The sequence below is a fragment of the Alligator mississippiensis genome, chromosome 5, assembly GCF_030867095.1.
Source record: "Alligator mississippiensis isolate rAllMis1 chromosome 5, rAllMis1, whole genome shotgun sequence".
NCBI lineage: Eukaryota > Metazoa > Chordata > Crocodylia > Alligatoridae > Alligator > Alligator mississippiensis.
Window position 1 is genome coordinate 117666954 of NC_081828.1, and position 18438 is coordinate 117685391.

The 18438-nt window shown below is 44.3% G+C and overlaps 1 protein-coding gene across 4 annotated transcripts in view; it reads left to right on the plus strand.

The window, feature by feature from the left end:
- Positions 1–4332: 4332 nt before the first annotated feature.
- Positions 4333–18438, plus strand: part of EZH2 (enhancer of zeste 2 polycomb repressive complex 2 subunit) — an 80748-nt gene continuing 66642 nt past the window's right edge. For 2 of the 4 annotated variants that reach the window (XM_019483355.2, XM_006274412.4), the window contains exons 1-2: positions 4333–4436; positions 5477–5542. In XM_019483355.2, the coding sequence (XP_019338900.1) occupies positions 5505–5542 (38 nt within the window). In that variant the 5' untranslated portion in view covers positions 4333–4436; positions 5477–5504. Of the gene's footprint in view, positions 4437–4478; positions 4499–5470; positions 5543–18438 lie in introns of those variants that run through there. The other 2 variants (XM_019483356.2, XM_019483357.2) reach the window with 2 other exon arrangements.

Genomic DNA, 18438 nt, shown 5'->3' on the forward strand with positions numbered 1-18438 from the left:
ATTATTCCATGTGTTCTGAGAGTGTGGGTCCATGTAAAGAAAAAGGACTACTGGTCCTTTGATAAATTAAAAAATGTACTTATTCCCTCTCTAATTTAATTAATAGAAGCAGGACTGGACCCAGTGAATTTCAGCCATATATAAAGAACTAATGCTTAAAATGTACTAAATTATGCCACATTACAGACCCACACCCCCAAAAAACCTCTGCTTTGTCACTAGCTGCAGCCATATCTCAAAGTAGAGAGGACAGCTGTGAAATAGCTGACAAGGCAGAAATTTAAACATTTTTGTACTTCCTTGTAAGAGCCATAGCATCAGCTACCAATAATCCTGATGTCAGGCAATAGGGGTGGAGTTGGCTCACATGTACTGTACTCACTCCTAGCCAAGCAGGAAGCACTGTATGGCATCCAATCAACAAGTGTTCTAGGCCTGCCTTAAAAAAAGTGGAATCTTTCAAACTAAAGGGATTCCTCCACTGATTCTGCCTGGCTCCTCCAGACAGGGATACTATCAGAGGCCCTTTACTGCAGAAATTGGTAGTGAAATTATTAGAGACACGATCAGAAGCCCATATTTGTTAAAAAAAACTTTCTTCACGTTTAAAAAAAAAGTTCTACTTTGAGCCTACCAGTGTTTAATTTTGCTTTACACTATTGTATCCCTTTCTCCACGAGATGCCTGTAATTTAAGAATAAATAAAGACATGCTATTAGTTTGCCCCTATATAAATGATCAGAATTGCTTGCACTTCTGGCATTTTAAAATGTTTTTAAGGCCAAATGCAGTGCTGAGATGTCTGACTCATAGCATATAACAATTCAATACTCTGTAAATTCTTTATGTAATACTTGATTCATGCATCAAAAAACAGGCATGTTTCACTGGTGGGTTGGACCCAATCCTGCTTCTATGAAAATTCATATGATTTTGTCAAAGGGAACAGGACCAAACCAGAAAAATGATGAATAAAGAAATAAAAATGTTTAGAATAATCTAAAGAAATGTATACTATCCAAATCAGATTTTTTTTCTGATTTGGATTTTGTTTCCATTGTTATATAATTTAAACATTTTGAACATTAACATGATTTTCAAATGCTTTAATTTAGATGGTTTCATCAAGAAATATACTAAAATGCATGAAATAACTTTGCAAAATATCAATTTAATCATTCAAATGATATTCTATAAATTATGAATTATATCTTTTGTATCTGACATCTTCTTTTCCTTTCTTGGAGAAGAACATTTAGTTAAAAAGACCTTCTTCCATTATGAAAATAAGTCAGAAACAGAAAGCCACTTGGGAGGTTTTGCTCAGTGAGAATGGAAAGTCTACAAGCAGCTCTTTGCAACTTTAAACACCTTGGAGCAGAAAAAACAACTGCCAACACTCAGGCTGTTTGCAGGAGACTGATGATCAGACAGTCTGCTTTTTAAGAGTTATTTTCTGATTAGATTTACACATCAAGGCAACACAATTCAACTAAAATGGAAAGAGTATTTCTTTTTAAAAAAGTACACAACCCCCACTCCCACCAAAAAAACCCAGTCCTTTCAGAGCGTTTGATCTTTGATTTCCTAATTGGAACTAGTTAACTCCAAACAGGATACATCTACATATATGCTTTACTGTGCAGTAAACTGTCATTGTTTACATATGCACGGCAATTGGGCCAGTGTAGACTAATTTACAGAGCCGCTGGATAGTCGTCAGACAGAGATACTATCCAACAGTGGAGTAAATTACTGCGCTTAACTGCATGTGTAGACAGTGTCGTCAGTATTAGTTTGCTCTGGCTCACATTGCACCAGAGTTTATTCAGTCGCATTAATTGTACGTGTAGACATGCCCACAGTTCCGGGCACAAACAACTTTCCACTGAAGTGCAGACATCTGAGATGAGGATCTGTTAACAGTTTAATATTAATTTCTCAGTAATAAAATTAACTAAACCAATTACAATAAGTTATTTTTAACATTATTTGTTAGGACCATTTTATGCTTCCTCACTGAAAACAAACTAATGGTCTCAAATTCTAAATAGCAAAGAACTGGGTGGCCATCTTAAATTTGGCAGCCATTTTGGGGTAGTTTTAAATAGCTTTATATCCAGAATTGATCAATAGATCCCATTTTAGAAATGTGCCAATTTTGGTAAATACAATCACAAACGGGAATCTTTTGAAATTATCATTTTTTTTCTGCTGGAATTAAGAAAGGGATAGGAGAATTTGTAACTGCTATGTTTCTTTATTTGCAAAGGAAGATGTTACAATAAAAATGAACTATTAACATTGACTCAATGTAAGGATCAGAAAACAAAGGAGACAGAGCTATAGTTCTATCAGGTCAGAAGATTTTCTTTAAGTTTTGTGATATTTTAGATTTTTGTTGAAACACAGGTTGCTAGAATTAAGAGACAAATACATTTCTAGTCTTTATAGTTGCTGGGGAAAGGTTGCAAATTTGAAGTGAACCCTAAAGACTCAGTAATGGGAAAACAAAAAACACCCAGAATGTATTATTGAAAAAATGGTGTTTCACTGATGTAATTATTTGGGAGAGGGGTAACTCATGGTTGTTTGAATGTGGCTGTTGTTTTTACAGATAAATACGTTATGGCAGGACCAATGAGCCTCGATCATATTCGGGATCCCTTGTGCTAATTGTGGTACAAAGACAACACAGACACCTGGTTCTCTGACACCAAAGAACTTCCAATATAAGATGAGACAACAGGTAAATACAGATAGAGAAACAGATGCAAAAGTACAAGGAAATGACCCCAGTCAGCAATAGGCAGTGATTTCTGCATGCTTATTTGCCTAAATGATATTTTTAGGTATAATGGCCAAAGACAGTTTTCAGAAAAGACTTGAAGAACTTAGAGGAGCCTCTTATAAGTCTGAGTTACAGCCTAGGAGAAAGCATGCACATTTCTGATTGAGAATGTAACATGAAATTTAACAGGAAACTCTGCCAATGAAACCAGGCCAATGAGTCTTGGGAGCTGAGGTCTGACAATGACAAAGAGCTAACAGGTAATATGGGGATGGGCTATGAATAACCATGAAAATGCAGACAAGTGGCTTTTGCGTGGTCCAGCTAATAAAGTTGAGCTGGTAGAGGGATGTAAAAAAGGTGACATGGCCAAAATGCTGAGCTGGTAAAATCATATTTACCCTAGTTTTGAACTGGCATGAGTGGGAAAAAAAACCCTTTTTCCTTAGAAGGCCAAGGAAAAGGCTTAGGTAGTAAGCAAGAGTGTGGGATGATGACAGCCTGAGTGAGAAGGCCGCGTAGACAGACAGGACAGCCTTTTTTTGTGGGGATGCTGTAGAGAAAGCAACAGGAAAACTTTAAGCATGGCCTCCACTTGACAGTGTGGCCAAGACCGAATAGACAGCAGCCCACAAATTAGAGGCCTGAGAGGAAGGCTGATGTCAGTGGCATTAGGTTTTGGGTAATGCTGCAAGATGGGGCATTACTAAAAGCCCTGGATAAAAGCTGTTTTGCGAAACGTGGCATCCTGTTAAGTGCAGCAAGCTGCTTGAGGGTTTGTCAACATCTTTATTAGCAAACAAGGGGCCTGTTGGGAATTTCGCGACCGTCCGGGGCTGCACTGTCAGCTTGGATGTGGAGAAAAACACTACCGAGGATGCGAAGGGTCTTTGGGAAAGGGAGGGGCGAGGAGCCCAGGCTGCTCCCGGCCCCGCTCTGCGCTAGGGACAGTTTTGAACTGGGCTTGAGACTCGTCCCCGAGGCCGGCTCCCGGCAGGTGTCAGCCGGGGCGGGGCTTCCAGCGAGCCGGGGCTGAGCCCGTGGGGAAAGGGCAGCAGCAGGGACTGCGGCAGTGGAGCCGCTCGGGTCGCAACAGGTTGGCAGGAGGCGCCGGGGGCACACAGGCAGCCCAGCCAAGCCCGCCCCCCGCTTGTGCCCCTCCCGCGCGCGCCGCTGAGGCGCGACGGTTAGAACCGTTACGGCTCCCACTTTCGAACTGATTCAAACTCGGCAGCGCCGAGCAAGGGCAGCCCCTTCCCTCCGTGACGCAAATGACAGTTTCAAGGTCCCCCCCGCGCCCCAACCCCTCTCCTCCCCCCCGCGCGCGCCCACGGCCGGCGTGGAGCGGGGCCGGTGTAGGGGGGAGGCTTGAAACTCCCCCTCCCCGCGCTGAGCGCGAGAACAAAGGGCTCCCCCGCCCCCCTCCCTCCCGCACGTGGGGAGCGCTGACCCCGCCCGCCGCCGCCGCGGATTGGCTCCTGCGCACCGTCCTCCTCTCGCCGCGGCCGGCCAATCGGGGCGGCGCTTGGTGGTCGCCAATGAGCGCGACGCGGATTGGGCCGCCGGGCTTTGGCGCTCGGTCCGCCCGGGAGGGTGAATCCGGCGGCCGGAGGCAGCGGCGGGCGTTCGCGGGAGCCGGCGGCGGGTGAGGAGGCTGCACGTCAGCGGAGCTGGGGGCTCTTTATAACCGGCGCCCCCTTTGTGGAGGTGGAGGCCGCCCCCCGGGTGACAGCGCCCTTTGTCTCCCGCGGGCACGGGGTGGGGGCTCGGGATCCCGTCCGAAGGGGCCCCCGGGGAGCACCCCGCCTCCGGGCTCGGCGGGGCCGCGGCAGCCTCGTGCGCTGCCCGCAGCCGGAAGCCGCCGCTTAGCCCAGGCGGCCCCCGTGGTCGCTGCTTCCCCTCCCCCCGCCTGCCCGCCCGCCAGCTCCGGTCGCTATTGTGATGCACGCGCCGCCTCCCCCGCCCCCTGCCAGCGCCTCTGGGGGAAGTGCGGGGCAAATGCGGCCGCGTGCGACCGGCTCGGGAGCCGGCGGGGACCTGCTGTGAGCCCGGCCCCTTGGCCATGGCGGGAAAGCTGTCGAGGCTGAGCCGAGCATGGGCTGTTCCCAGCCCTCTGTTTGCTCTATTTTCCTTTTCTGAGTCTCCGCCATAGGTGTCAGCAAAGGGGTTGGGGAGCATCCCCCAACTTGGGGCAAATGATTCATGCCCAGGGAAGGTGGCGGAGGTGGAGGGCTGATTCACGGGCGCCTGGTTCTGACTGGAAAGACTTAGTGGGGTGGGCGGGCAGGCGGACTGGCAGTGTCAGCTTGTCAGGGGAAGGGCTGGAGGCTTTTGTTCTGGGGGCTCTGCTATGCAGCCGGTTGGTGCCCCAGCCCCACAACCCCCTGCCACTAGGAAGCTGGAGTTTAGCTTTTTGTTTTTCTCCCCTCTCCCAAGGGAAACAGGGGAGCAGGAATCCTTTTTTGATGACCCCAAGTTACAATTGTCGTCTTTCGCAGAAAAGGATTTGTATGGGGGGTGCTGTGGGGATTGGCCGTAAGTTTTGAGACCTAAACCTGTGCGGCGAGTTCTCATTTGATTTCCGAATCGGGGGTTTTCTTCTGTTCCCAGGGTTTAGGACTTTCCTGGAACTTGCCTGTCACTTGTAACAGTTCATTAAAAGCTGCTCTTTTTCTTTGTCCCAAGTGTCCATATCCAGCTGGGAGCTCCTGGGATGTTTATTTGTGGTAACCAGAAAGCATGTTGTGAAGGGTGAGTACATGTACGCAGTGTTCTAAAAGTACCTGCCATTTGGTCTGTCATGATTTGAATACTTAGGACCTTATGAAGATCGGTGATACGGACAGTATATCTCATGCTTTTTTTTTTTCTGAAGTAGTTTGATGCGGACAAACGTAGAACTTTTGGTTTAAACATTCTGTATTTGTGCAAGACTGAATGTTAAACTGAGTCAGATTTATTTATTTATTTATTTATTTATTTATTTATTGTGTTTGTTTGCTTCCTGCCCAAAAAGACCACCTACTGTTTGGTTGCTGTGGAGAGGATTATGAAAAGATAGTTTGTGAAAATATCCCCCCCAATAGTTATGGGGTATTGGCAGAGGTTTCTTTTAAAAGCATTCTTTAAAACTTAGCATGAGGTATCAACAGCTACATTTTCTGATGCATTTCAGGATCCTAATTTAGCATAATAGGATATATGCAAGGTTTGGTTTCTTTATACAGATTTTAAAATATAGTTGTATTCTGAAATGTGACAGACACTTTGGGACTGCCTGCTGTGGCAATGACTTGTAGATTAAATTTGCTCAGTTTACAAATTGTTTTCTTAATGGGCTGTAGACTGAGATCGAAATCGGAGTAACTTTGCCTCTCATTAGAATTACTAAAGACTCTTAAATGGAATTTAGGTAGCAATTTTGTTGAAGGTTTGTGTATCAGCCTAGAATCCAGTTTGCTCGTATAACTGGATCCAGCACTAACAAGGCTATAATGTAGAAAGTATATCCTTGTGCTTGTGCTAATGTTTCTATATTTGGGGAAGCTGCTACTTAGTAAGCTAAGGGATGAATTTGCAGTAACCTAGGTACTCTGCAATAAATGCTTGTAGGGATGTTCTTAATGTACATTAAGAGTACATTTGCGGTAGAAAGTGTGTGTGGACAGCCAATGTATGCAGTAACTTCTCTGTACTGTAAATTAGAAAGCACTGTCTTGACTGTCATGAGCTCTTGGACATTGTCTAAGCAGGGGTCAGCAACGTTTTTGGCCAGAGGTTCCAGAAAACACCCGAACCTCCACCCACACCTTGACTTGGCATGCCAGAGGCGTGGGACCCATGAGTGGTCTGATCCTCATTGCTGGTGGTAGCTGCACATGCGCCTCTGGGTGGACAGCGTGGGAGGTGCTGGGGTTGCGCTGCCCCGGCTCCTTCCCTGCCATGCAATGTGAGGCATGTGTGCCCCCACCAGTGGCACAGAGCTGGTGCTGGGGCTCTGATTGCGGCCTGCTTGCCACCTGCTGTAGCTGCCCAGAGCCTGGGCTAGCTGTCAGGCAGTCGGAAGGCTGAAAATTGTGGTATTGGGCTCTGCGCCACTGTGTCTGGTGGCGATGGCTGCATGTACACCTCTGGGCATGCAGCTGGGAAGGGGTCTAGACTGCACAACCCCAGCCCCTCCCCTGCTGTCTGCCCAGAGGTGTGTGCAGAGCTGCTGCTGCCACCACTGAGCCAATGGTGGGGCTGCAGATCACAGAGCAGCTGTTTGTTGCCTCCCAGCTGCCTGCCATTGCCAGCCTGGACTCCAGACAGCTGCAGCAGATGGTGGGGCAGCTGCAGGCAGTTGCGCTAGGCTCCGCAGCCTTAGCAGTGGTGGTTGAACACATGCCTCTGGGCAGATGGCAAGGGAGGGCCAGGCCTGTGTTGCCCCAAGCCCCTTCCCAGCCATTCACCTAGAGGTGCTTGCACAGCTGTCCTACCCATGTTAGCTGCATGGGGCTCCATAACCCCAGCACTCTAGTTTACAGCATCCTGGCTGCAGTTAGCCCAGGCTGTGGGCAGCTGCTGCCTACCACTAAGCCTGGGCTGACTCCAGCAGGGCTTGCAGCTTCCTGGCCACTTGCTACAAGCAGCCCGGGCTCTGTAGCTGGTGGCAGCTGCCCAGAGCCCAGGTTGGCTGTGGCATGCTAAGGAAAATGGTCTTGTGTGCCAGCTGTGGCATGCCTGCTAGAGGTTGCTAGTCCCTGGTCTAGAGTCAGATTTGGAGGTTCCATTTGTGTTCTCAATCTTTACATAGATTGTGGGCATTTTTTTTGTCAAACATGGCACAGATTAGCTCCACGCCTTCCCCAAGTGCTACTGGAATCTGCAACCCTTATGCAGTTGGTTGCTCTGCTTTCTGTTCCCTGCCCTGTACTCCATGCCCTATCTGCTGCTTTGCTTTCTGATTCCTGTCCCCTGTTCACTGCCCAATCTGATTGCTGCTGGCTGCTGTAGCTTCCTGTCCCCTCCTCTGGCTGCCATGTCCCACGCACAGAGGCTGCTTCTGACATTTGTGACCTGCATGCCACAGGCTGGCCACCCAAAGACTAGGCAATCTGTTCTTTGAGAATGGTAGAGCTTTAGGCCATAGTAGTTAAAACCTCTATGAATCCTAGTTTATCATGTTCTAAAACTATAGTGTTGTTAAAATTTACATTGCCTAGTCTATGTTGAGATTTAGAACATACTCAAATATTAACTCAGGCAGTATAAACAAATTCCTATAAATAAATGGGAATCTTGATTCCTCCCCCCCCGTGTGAAGGCGTCACCATACGTATAGCATTTTGCTGGGTTTTTATAGCTTCATTGGTTAGAGCATGTTGCTAATAACACCGAGGTGGCAGGTTCAATCCCTGGTTTGGACTAGGTGATTTCTTGAGGTACTTTTCAGCCTTGCCTCTCTATGAAAACTTCCATTTTTTTTAGTTTTTCTGGTTGTGAAGATAACCTTAATTGTACATAAATAGTCTTTTGGCTTTACATCTTCATTTAGTTGTCCTAATGTTGAGGCTTTGTCTGCACAAGGAAGGTAATGCATGCTAAGCTAGGGTGTGGATATACAGCACATTCTCTATTTCATGCTAAATTCCTGGGTGGACATTTGTACTTTGTACTAAAGGTGAGGTCCAGAGAAGGGCTTGGGTGATTTATGTTCAAAGTTACGACTCGTGTGCCGCCCCCGCGCGGCCCCCTCCCCCCCCGTCATAATGCCTGCAACCACCTAAAACTCATTAGACATCTCAAAGCTGAAAGTTTCTTAGCTGTAATTGCAGTTGTTAGTTTTTTTGTGTGTGCACAAAACTTTGTCCTAAGCAGGCAAGTTGCATCTAGATTTAGAAAGGTGGAGAGATGCTGAAGTCCCCCGATTCAAAAAGTGTGCACAGAGCATGCTGAATGCACCCTAACAAGATTGTGCCTTTCACAAAATGAGGCTGTAACTGCTTTATTTTTAAAATGTGGTCATTAGAGGCAGTGGTGGTGATGGTTAGTTTTTGTGTCGTGGCCTAGTGGTTAGATCTCTTGCCTATGATGTTTGGGGGGGGGGGTGGATTGGCAGGCTTCTTCTCACAACTGAGTTCCCTAACCAGTATGCTGTGGGGTTATGCTGCTTGCTTCCTTTCCCTTTGGCCTTAAGAATCTTTAATTTCTTTCTGAAGAGTGGTATAGCTTTAACAGCCCCTACAAAGCAGAGGCTTGCAATCTTTTACAAGAGGTGGGCTGGGAAAACCCAGCTCTGGTCCAGTACAGACTGGGTGTCTTCAGCAGTGCATCAGTGGGAAGGGGCTTTTCCTGTGCCCAGCCAGGCAGCTGGAAGACGCTGCTGCTGCTGCTCCCTGCCTGTGGCATGGGCACAGCTTCCAGTCAGTGCAGAGCTGCAAGATGTGCCCACACCCTTGGCAGGGAAGGGGAGAGAAAAGTGGCAGTTTGCAGATGCCCTGCCTCAGTGTAGCTTCCCCTGGGCTGGAAGCTGCACCTGTTCTGCAGCTGGAGAGCAGGGAGCTGGGGAAAGCAGTAGTGGCATAGCTGTCTGCCTCTGACTTGTGGCTGAAACCATCTGGCCTGTGCTGGACAGGAGGTGGGAGGGGGTAAGAATAAGCAGTACTTGTGCAGACACATCTGGAAGGTGCCTGGCCTCAGTGTGGGCATGGGTATGGGCACAGGCAAAGCCCTTTAGATCTGCAGGTTGTGTCCAGTGGCTCCACAGGCCATATGTTGTTGACCCCTGGCCTGTAGCATGGCGGAGACCTTTCTTGAGGTAAGTGACATGGGTTTGAATCTCCTGAGGCTGGTCAGAGAAAGCTGGAGGCTGTAAGAGAGGAACTGTGCGGGGAAAAAACTGTAATCCTATCCAGTTTACTCTCCTTTTCAGCATCCACTCTCTGCCATTGTTACACAAGGTACTTACTTGGCAAGAAGGATATATGGTCTGACCCAGTAAATGGCAATTTTTATGAGACTCAAACTAGTCTCCTACTTCTTGGGCTAGTGTTTTGGCCACTAGGCTATTGGATGATAACATGGGCAATGCTGTCAGTCCCTCTTCCAACACTGCTTTCCTTTTAAAAGCATGAAGTCCTCTTCAGGTCTTCAAAAGAGCAGGTGTAGGTGCTTACCCTTAGGGGCAGATCCTGGGCTCTAGCTCCAAAGAAGAAAATCATATGCCTGTAGCCCTGATTTGGGTACCTGTGTTCTAGAAAGGTTCTCAAAGTTTAGACCCCCATCTATATTTAGCATTTCTTCTTGGATAGCTTAAGGTGGCTATGGGAAAGAGGCAACTAAGTTTTGCCATGTATTGTAGAGGGAACTTTGAAACCTAACTCTGAGTTTTGCATTTCATTCCAAGGACTGGTTCCCAAAAGGTAGGCATTACGGTACCTTTGGATTCAGCCCTAAATACACAAGGGCATTTGGTATGCAATGAGGTTGTCTGTAGAGTGAGTTGATATGAATAGTTGGTGTTCTGTAAATCCACAAGCTACCATCATATAGTATAAGTATATTAATATAAGTTATAACTGTTCAACAATTTAAGTCCTGTGAAACAGCTTTATAGTAGTTTCATATATTTTCAAAATAAGATGGGAATTGTTACTTGGAAATTAGGGATAGTTCTTTTTATAAAGTAGAGTGTATTCCCATGATTGCACCAAAATCTTGTTGGTGTTCTGTGTTAAAAAATATTGCAGGGCAGAAAACAGAAATTTTAATACTGATTTTATTTGTGTAGTATTTAAGCAAAAGTGTCATGTAGTGCTTCACAGCTTGTTAGACTTGATTCAAATACAAGACAATCATATAGGTTACAACATTGGGTTTATTCAGTGTTCAGTATTTATGGCATTTAGCTGGGCACAGTTAAGGAGGAATAACCAAATTTTAAGTAGAATGATGGAGCAAGGGGAAGTGTTAGGAATTAAAGGTCTGAGATAAGGATTTGAGAAGTTACTATGTCAAATAGGCTTGCTTTTACAAAATGTAATTTTGCCCAAGCCAAAATCTATTTGACAGGCTTTGTAAGGGCAGAAAGTATAGAGGTAGCTTACTTACTAACTGAGTATAATTTTGAAGGGCTTTGTTAGGCCTTAAGGCACTGGAGAAATGTAAATGTTTAACCAGTTTCTATTATCTGTTTCTTTTGTTTCAAACACAAATACCTTATTTATTTGAATCCAAGACAAGCCCACCTCCCCATTCAGCATAGAGGGAGGAATCCACTCATCTTGTGTTGAGTACAAGATGGAGGGAAGCAGGGTGTGCAGGCAGCAGATCACAGCTCTGTGCTGGCTCTGGCCCACTCTGTCACCACTGCAAGATCCCAGCTCCAGAGCAGCTCCCCGCCCAACCACACACCCTGCCCAGCACTACTGGGGTTGGTCTCCATGGAAACCCTGGCCCCACTCCATGGAAATCCCCCGCCGCAATGTGGACAGGTGCTGCTGGGAAATGGAGTCCAGCTGCTGGCTGGATCTGTCATTTTGCCCACCCCTGCCCTAGTGGCTGCCTGCCTCCTCACTCCGTCTTTCTGCAACCTCTGTCCTCATTCTCCCCCTTACTGTCCGGCATGGCTCTGGCTTCAGCTCCATTTCCTCCTGGGGCATGGAGCACATGGAAGCTTCATCCCTTGCCTGCCCAGTCAGCAGTACTGCGGCTCCAGGATGCTGCTGAGTGGCTGGGCAGGGGCTGTGTTCCATGTGCTCCATGCCCTGGGAGGGGATGGAGCCAAAGTCATGTCTGACAGTAAGGGGACAAAGGGGAAGGAGACAGAGGCTATAGGGAGCAGTGGGGGTATTGGCTTCAGGCAGCAGGACAGAGGTGGCACTAAGGCAGGCACAGCAGGGCGCATGGCAAGCTGCAGGGGTGGGGGGCGGGTTCTCCACTGTAGCCTCACCCACTTCTCCCTGAGGTGGCAGCCTGGTGTCCCCTGGAGCTGCCCCTCAGAGAAGTGGGCGGGCTTTGGTGGAGAAGCCCTGGAGAGCTGCAAGAACCCTGCCAATGAGCCACACGTGACTCGCAAACTGCGGTTTGGCCACCATTGTACTAGGAGGACTGGGTAATTTTTTCAGATGGTGAGGCAGAAAGTAGGGCAGGATGGCATTATAGAAACTAACTCTAGAGACTGGTTAAGAGCTCATCGCTTTCTGAACCAGTTAGTCTCTAAGGGCACCTTTACCTGTGGTCTGGCGGGGAGGGGGAGGCACAGTTTAATTAGAGCAGGTCTTGGCAGCCGCCGCTCTAGTTAAAGCACTTGCAACATCTCATGTATTCAGCGTCCTGTGCTTAAATTGTGGTGGGGGCGACTTTTAAAGCTCATTTGAGCTTTAATTAAAGTACCCCTGTCTCCATTTTGAAGCTCAGGGATGCTGAATGCACTTGATGTTGAGGCTGCTAGAGTGCACTAATTAAAACGTGTTAGAGCATCTATCACATGCCCGAAGCCTGCTCCAAGTTGTGACCCTGCCCTACCTTTTGCCTGACTTCACACTAACATGGCATGTGGGATTTTCACTGCAAAGAGAAGGGTTAATCATCTACTCCAGGGATATGGGAGGAAAAAAGCCTGACAGGAAAACTATTTCAGAACGAGTGCAGAATTAGAAAGGTACAGGGAAGAGACAAATTTTCAAAGAGGAACTTGAAGATACTGACTTAGTTTGGTAAATCTCTTAAGCATATATTTGAAGGTAAAAACATGCAAGTGTTTTGCTGAATTGGAGTATAAGAGGGAAATTTATGTACTAGATGCTGAGATAAATCCTTTTCTGTAAAGACACGTGGAATATCTGAAGTTGTGAGGATTAGAGCCTTATATTTCCATGGCTGGATAAAATAATCTGTCATATTATATGCAAATTTAAAATGTAGATAAATTTGGGGTGTGGGGAGGTGGGGTCTGGGTAAGAGGTGAAATCGTGACTTCAGTGTTTCTGCAAGAAACTAATCGTGGGCCTGCTGTAACTTACCTTACCATGCCAGCCATTGTAGAGCTGAATTATAAATCAGGTTGGACACCAAGGGCGCTTCTACACGTGCTCTGGGGATTGGGGGGAGGTGGCGCTTTAATTAGAGCGGCTCCAAGAGCTGCTCTAATTAAAGTGCTGCCATATTTCCTGTATTCGCGTCCCCACACTTAAAATGGCTATGGGGGTGCTTGAACTAAAGTTCATTGAACGAACTATAGTTCAAGTGCCCTTACTGCTATTTTTAAGCACAGGGACACTGATGCACAAGACGCCAAAGGCTGCTGGAGTGCAGGAATTCCAGCATGTTGGAGTAGCTTCGATACTTTTGTATAGGTGCCGCTAGGTCTTTAGTGTCAGGAGTGACTTAGAACCAGAGGGGAGATTGTTTTGGTTAATCGGGATGCCTGTTTTGAATTAATTGATTTGAAGAAAGTTCTGTTATGCTAGGGATTTTAGTTGAGGCTATTTGTGCAATAGGTGTGACTATCATCTGCACGGCTGAAGTTCTTTCTTAAATGAGACTGGTTGTGGGTGGGAAAGGAACCCTGAGAAAAGCTTACAGAGAAGTTTAATTGGAGGTGTGTCAGTCAGTTGCTAGTCATAAAACAAACAAAACAAAAAGCCCCCAAATGGCTACTTGGAGATCAAGACATGCATTAAATAGCTTTGGCAACCAAGTAATATGGGCTCTCCACAGTGAGCTCCTTGAATGCAGTATAATGGATGTATGTCAGATAAATTGCTTCCCCCTTTTTTGTAGCTTTTCCTTGCACAAACTGACTAGTATGAGACACATTAATCTCTTTGTTTTACCATTACATATGCTAAACTTAACTTTTTCCGTGTCTCACAAGCAAACATTTAATTTGTGAATAGTACCAAGTAAGCTTCTGCACATTTAATTTATGTGATCAATTAAATTAAATTTATGTGGTCAGTCAGTGAAATACTTCTGAACATTTAGGATGAGGTACCAGTATTTATAGTGAAACTAAATTAGATACATAGGCTAATTTAATTAATGGGTGTAAGAGTGGGGTGAAATGCAGCTCCCATTTTTTTCATTTAAAAATATTTAAAGTATGTTGAATTCATTGCAGTACCTCTGGTATTATGCAAGTAAAATGGCATATGTTATTGTTAACAGTCAGACCTCTGTAAGAGCGTGGATTTTTAAAAAAATGTGTACAGTAATGGGTTCAAATAAAGCTTTCCAAAAATTGCAATAAAATTCGTCAATTTTCTTATGCTCACGTTTTTTTATGTTTACGTTACAGTATGCTCTGTTGGTTTGTGCTATATCCATGTACTACTATGCTTTCTCTTCTGGTGTTGCATGGCATACAGAATGATTTTATTATTCCTTTTCAAAACCTGTAACTTTTTCCCTTTGATTCCTCTCTCAGAACTACTAGATATAACTTAAAGCGGTGGTTTTCAACCTCTGGTCCACAGACCCTGGGGGTCCACAGACTGTCTTGGGGGTCTGCAAAAGATGACTATGATCAATTAAAAGTAGATGAATACTCACACTTACAATTCATTCAAAACCTCCATTTGAACTGTTTTAGGGGTCCACCAGTGAAAAAGGTTGAAAACCACTGACTTAAAGAAACAAGCTTCTTTAAAACAAGCAAATGCTAGATAATTTTCCACAAACCCGCTTTTCTTTCCGCCCGGGTCTTAAATGTATCTGCTCTACCAAAATTGACACACAACTTTTTTGGAATCTAGTAGTCTAACTTCAGTAGAACTGTTTCTCATATTAAGAGGCATGGAATATTGCAAATTCTTAGGAGTGGGATTTTATCTTTCTGTAAGACCATTTTGTTCTGGTGCTGTGAATATATCTTGGATTTGCCTTAAATTTGAAAGATTTAGGCTATTGTGTTTCCCTGATTTTGATTGTATGGGTTAAAATTATTTTTTCATTCTGTTGTTTGTGGTAGCTTTCCCCAACTGGCTGTCCACCAAGCTGTACTATAGATTGCTTAGTTGGTGCATGTGACTAGTGTTCTCAGATCAGAAATAAATCCATATATCTTAAGAATTTATTATTTCCCCTAGCACTTGGAAGAGAGAATTGGTGGCATAACTACTTTTCTTGTTTCTGTTTTAAGACCTGTGTATATTTACCATTAAATATCCACATCCTTCATAGTAGATGATTTAAGTACCATAAAATAGTGTTTAAGTTGCATCCTGAAGTTGGACTGTCCAGTATTCCAGCCAGTGGAGTTGGGGATCTTCACCAGTATGTGCTTTTTTCTTTCTTTGAAGAAAAACACTTGCTCTTCAATGTTTCTGTTTCAGCACTTAAAACTGTAACTGATGTACTTTTCCCTGCCTCCCTCCCCTGCTGATCTTTGGAGGGCAGGTGGTGCTACAATAGACTCAGTCTCTGTATGTTTTGTGGATCCCAAATACCATGCATTGACCTTAATGTGTCAGATTTTTAGAATTCAGTTTGGCTGTATAACCTCTTTTTTGGCTATCTCTACTGTTTGAAGCAAACTTCTAAATCTTTCAGGTCTTTTGGAGTCAAAATGCACTCTGTTTTAACTATATAGTTTAGACTGTTTTCTACAGTAATTTTTTTTTTTCTATCTACTTAGAGCACTGTGAAACACTTCCCTTATGTGGTGGTGTGAAATCTTTCAAGACTTTAGGGTTTGTTTATATAGAGTGTTTGTACCTATTCTACACCCACTCAGTATATGGATGTTCTTGTTCTGCCATAAGAGTGTGTTGCCATTCAAAGTCAATTAAGCCACACAGCAAAAAATGCATGCTTTGGCTACAAACACATGTCACATTCAACCATTTTATCCCTGGGGGGAAAAATGCAGTCATTCAGACAACCACGTCTGTTTTCCTAGGACAAACCCTAAAAAGGTTTGTGGGCTAACAGTTTATCCTGGGACATTGTGAAGTGTGTCTTAACAGTTGTTCTGGGATTGCATCATTTAATCAAAGGCCAAAAAGTGACAGTGTATTCAGCTGCTTGCTAACCCTGATTGGCAGGGTGATGTGTGTACATATTGATCCCAGGACTTTTCTGTTCTGGGACAAACATGGGCACAGCTTGACCTGGGACAAGTGCAGCGTCTGTTACTAGACTTAGATCCAAAGAAGAGTGTCCACACTGAGTTAGCATGGAATAGCTATTTCTCTTGAAATTCTTGTCTTGCACAAGCCTCCTGTGTATACAAGCCCTGATGCTACAAGCAGTTGTCTTTTAAGTTACTACATACAATTTGCCAAAAGGATTTGTGTTTGAGGAGTTAAGGGTAATTAACAGTGACTATTTAAAATGTGTATGGGAGGCTGCCAACTTGGAGTGCTATAGAATACATACTCTTTGAGCACCCCTGAACGTGTTTCTTCACATGAAGGGGGAAGAATTTGAGAGAAACCTTTAAAGAGCCTAATGTTATAAGTAACATTTTTTTCCACATGTGCAAACAAAGTTCTAAGATTTGTTTTGACGTGTAATTCAGCAGATCTGTGTATCGTATTGCTTAAAGTCTTAATGGTGACCTGTAGAGAACATTAACAGAATTGAGCTAAAAGCCTCAAACATAACTAAGAGTATTTTAACAGAAATCTTCTTTTTTATAAAAGAAAATCTCAGGAAACTTAAGTGTGGCCTCATGGTTTGACTGTGGATGTTGTAATGGGTGCTCTGAAATGTGTAACTTACAGAAAAGAGGTGTTTATCAAGGCATGCTTAATCAAAAATGTTAGTTATTGAAGTTAATGGATGTTAAAAGCTTTAACCAGCCTAACTATAATTTTCCTTTCAGTTTCATTTCTGTTAGCTCTTCCTTTTATAAAATTTTACAGTTTGAACAAAGTTGAATTTGTAGTTCAAAAAAGCAAGAAAGAAACAGCTTTTTCTGCCTTTTACCAGGGTAAGAGAAGACTAGCTTCTTAACGTTTGTCACTTTTACGTGAATAGCATATGTCTAGATTTTTCTTGTTAATCTAATTTTTCTACCCTTTAAAGCTAGATCTTACTAAATTCAGGTTATCGATTCTTCAAATAGGTCATTAAAAGGTTTGTTTGTTTTTTTTTCAAGTTACAGTATCATTGGTATTATATAATCAAAACATACACAGGTTGTTCACTTCAAGTATTTAAAGACTTGAATTCAAAAGACTTTAAGGATCTCCTTAGAATTGGCTTTGTTGTTCGCTAGCGTTCAAGACAGTAGTTCTCAACCTGTTTTGGACTTGAGGCACTTTTCATTGGATTTGAGGCACCCCTCCATAACTCCTGTGAATTTAATGGTACCCAATTTCTAAAACTAATTTGTATATTACATTGCTTATTCCTTTGCAGTAGGGGTAGGGAACAGCTAGGCAGGAGGGAGCCTGCAGTTATCTACTCACACCTGTCATTTCTTCACATCTTATGTCACCCTTCAGAGCATCTTGTTCTTGTAGCATCCCAGGGTGCCATGGCTGAGAATCACTGTTTTAATATTCAAACATATTGCAATATCTTGCTAGTATCAGTTATTTTATTAATGCAGGATCCCACATATTTATATTCTACCTCTGTGGAATATTCCTTTAAAATAGAACATGCCCATAGCTTTTCTGAGGGAATGGGAGAGAATTATAAATTGTAGTAGGAAGAAAAGCAACTAGTGAATTCTAGGCACTGATTATATTTGACTTTGGGGCTGCTAATTGAAGCTTTGTCTGCTACCCCATTTGAGTGAAGTCTGCATCTGCATGTGTCCTAGTGATTAAAACAGAACCACATACCAATGAAAATAAAGTAAATGCTTATATTGATGTGGCTGAAACACACAGTTGTCTTGGCTGTAAAAAGTCTTAAAGGCAATCCAAATTTCCTAAATTTTAATGGAATTGAATACCTTGTGGTGTAGAATTGCATTACTCAGGGCCTTGTTGCACATTACTTGTAGGTGGCTCCTGGAGCTCTGAACACCTGGATTGTTCATACATTAACAACTGGAACTATTTTTAAGCACACTTTAGGCAGCTTAAAGATAGGCCACTCCAGGGCAGGTTTAACTCTGATCCTTTTATCCAGGTTGTGTCCCATTAATGTGTGCCCATTCTCCATAGATGAGCTGAATAAATTGCAGTCCTCTAGCATCCCAGGATAGCGTCCCGTTCTCCACCCTCCTGTTCTGTGTGGACAAACTTTTCACCCCCTGAACTCTACTGCCCAGGGGGTGGTTCTGGCACCAAGCCAACTCCCCCCTCCTGTACTGGGGGTAGGACCTTCCCATCTCCAAGGGGTGCAACCTTGTGTGAACAGCTTGCAGAGCACATGCCAGCTAACCAGGTCACAGAACATGGGTGGATCCAGGAATGGGGTCTAACGGTGAGGGGGGAGCAAGTTAGGAGGCCTTTCTTCATGATTATTGGAAGGTAGGTGTGCTGACCAGCACCCTCCATACCCCAATCCCAATTTATTAGATTTCTTTAAATTATGTCCTCTTTATTTCTATTTCGATTTTTTTCTTCTTTTTTTACTATTTTTTTTTTTTATCTTTCAGTTGGTGACTTCCTTCATTTCTCTTTCTCCCACCCCTATTTCATTATTCACCCCCACCCCATTAACTCTACCTCTCACCTTCATATTCTTGCTCCTCCCCCCAC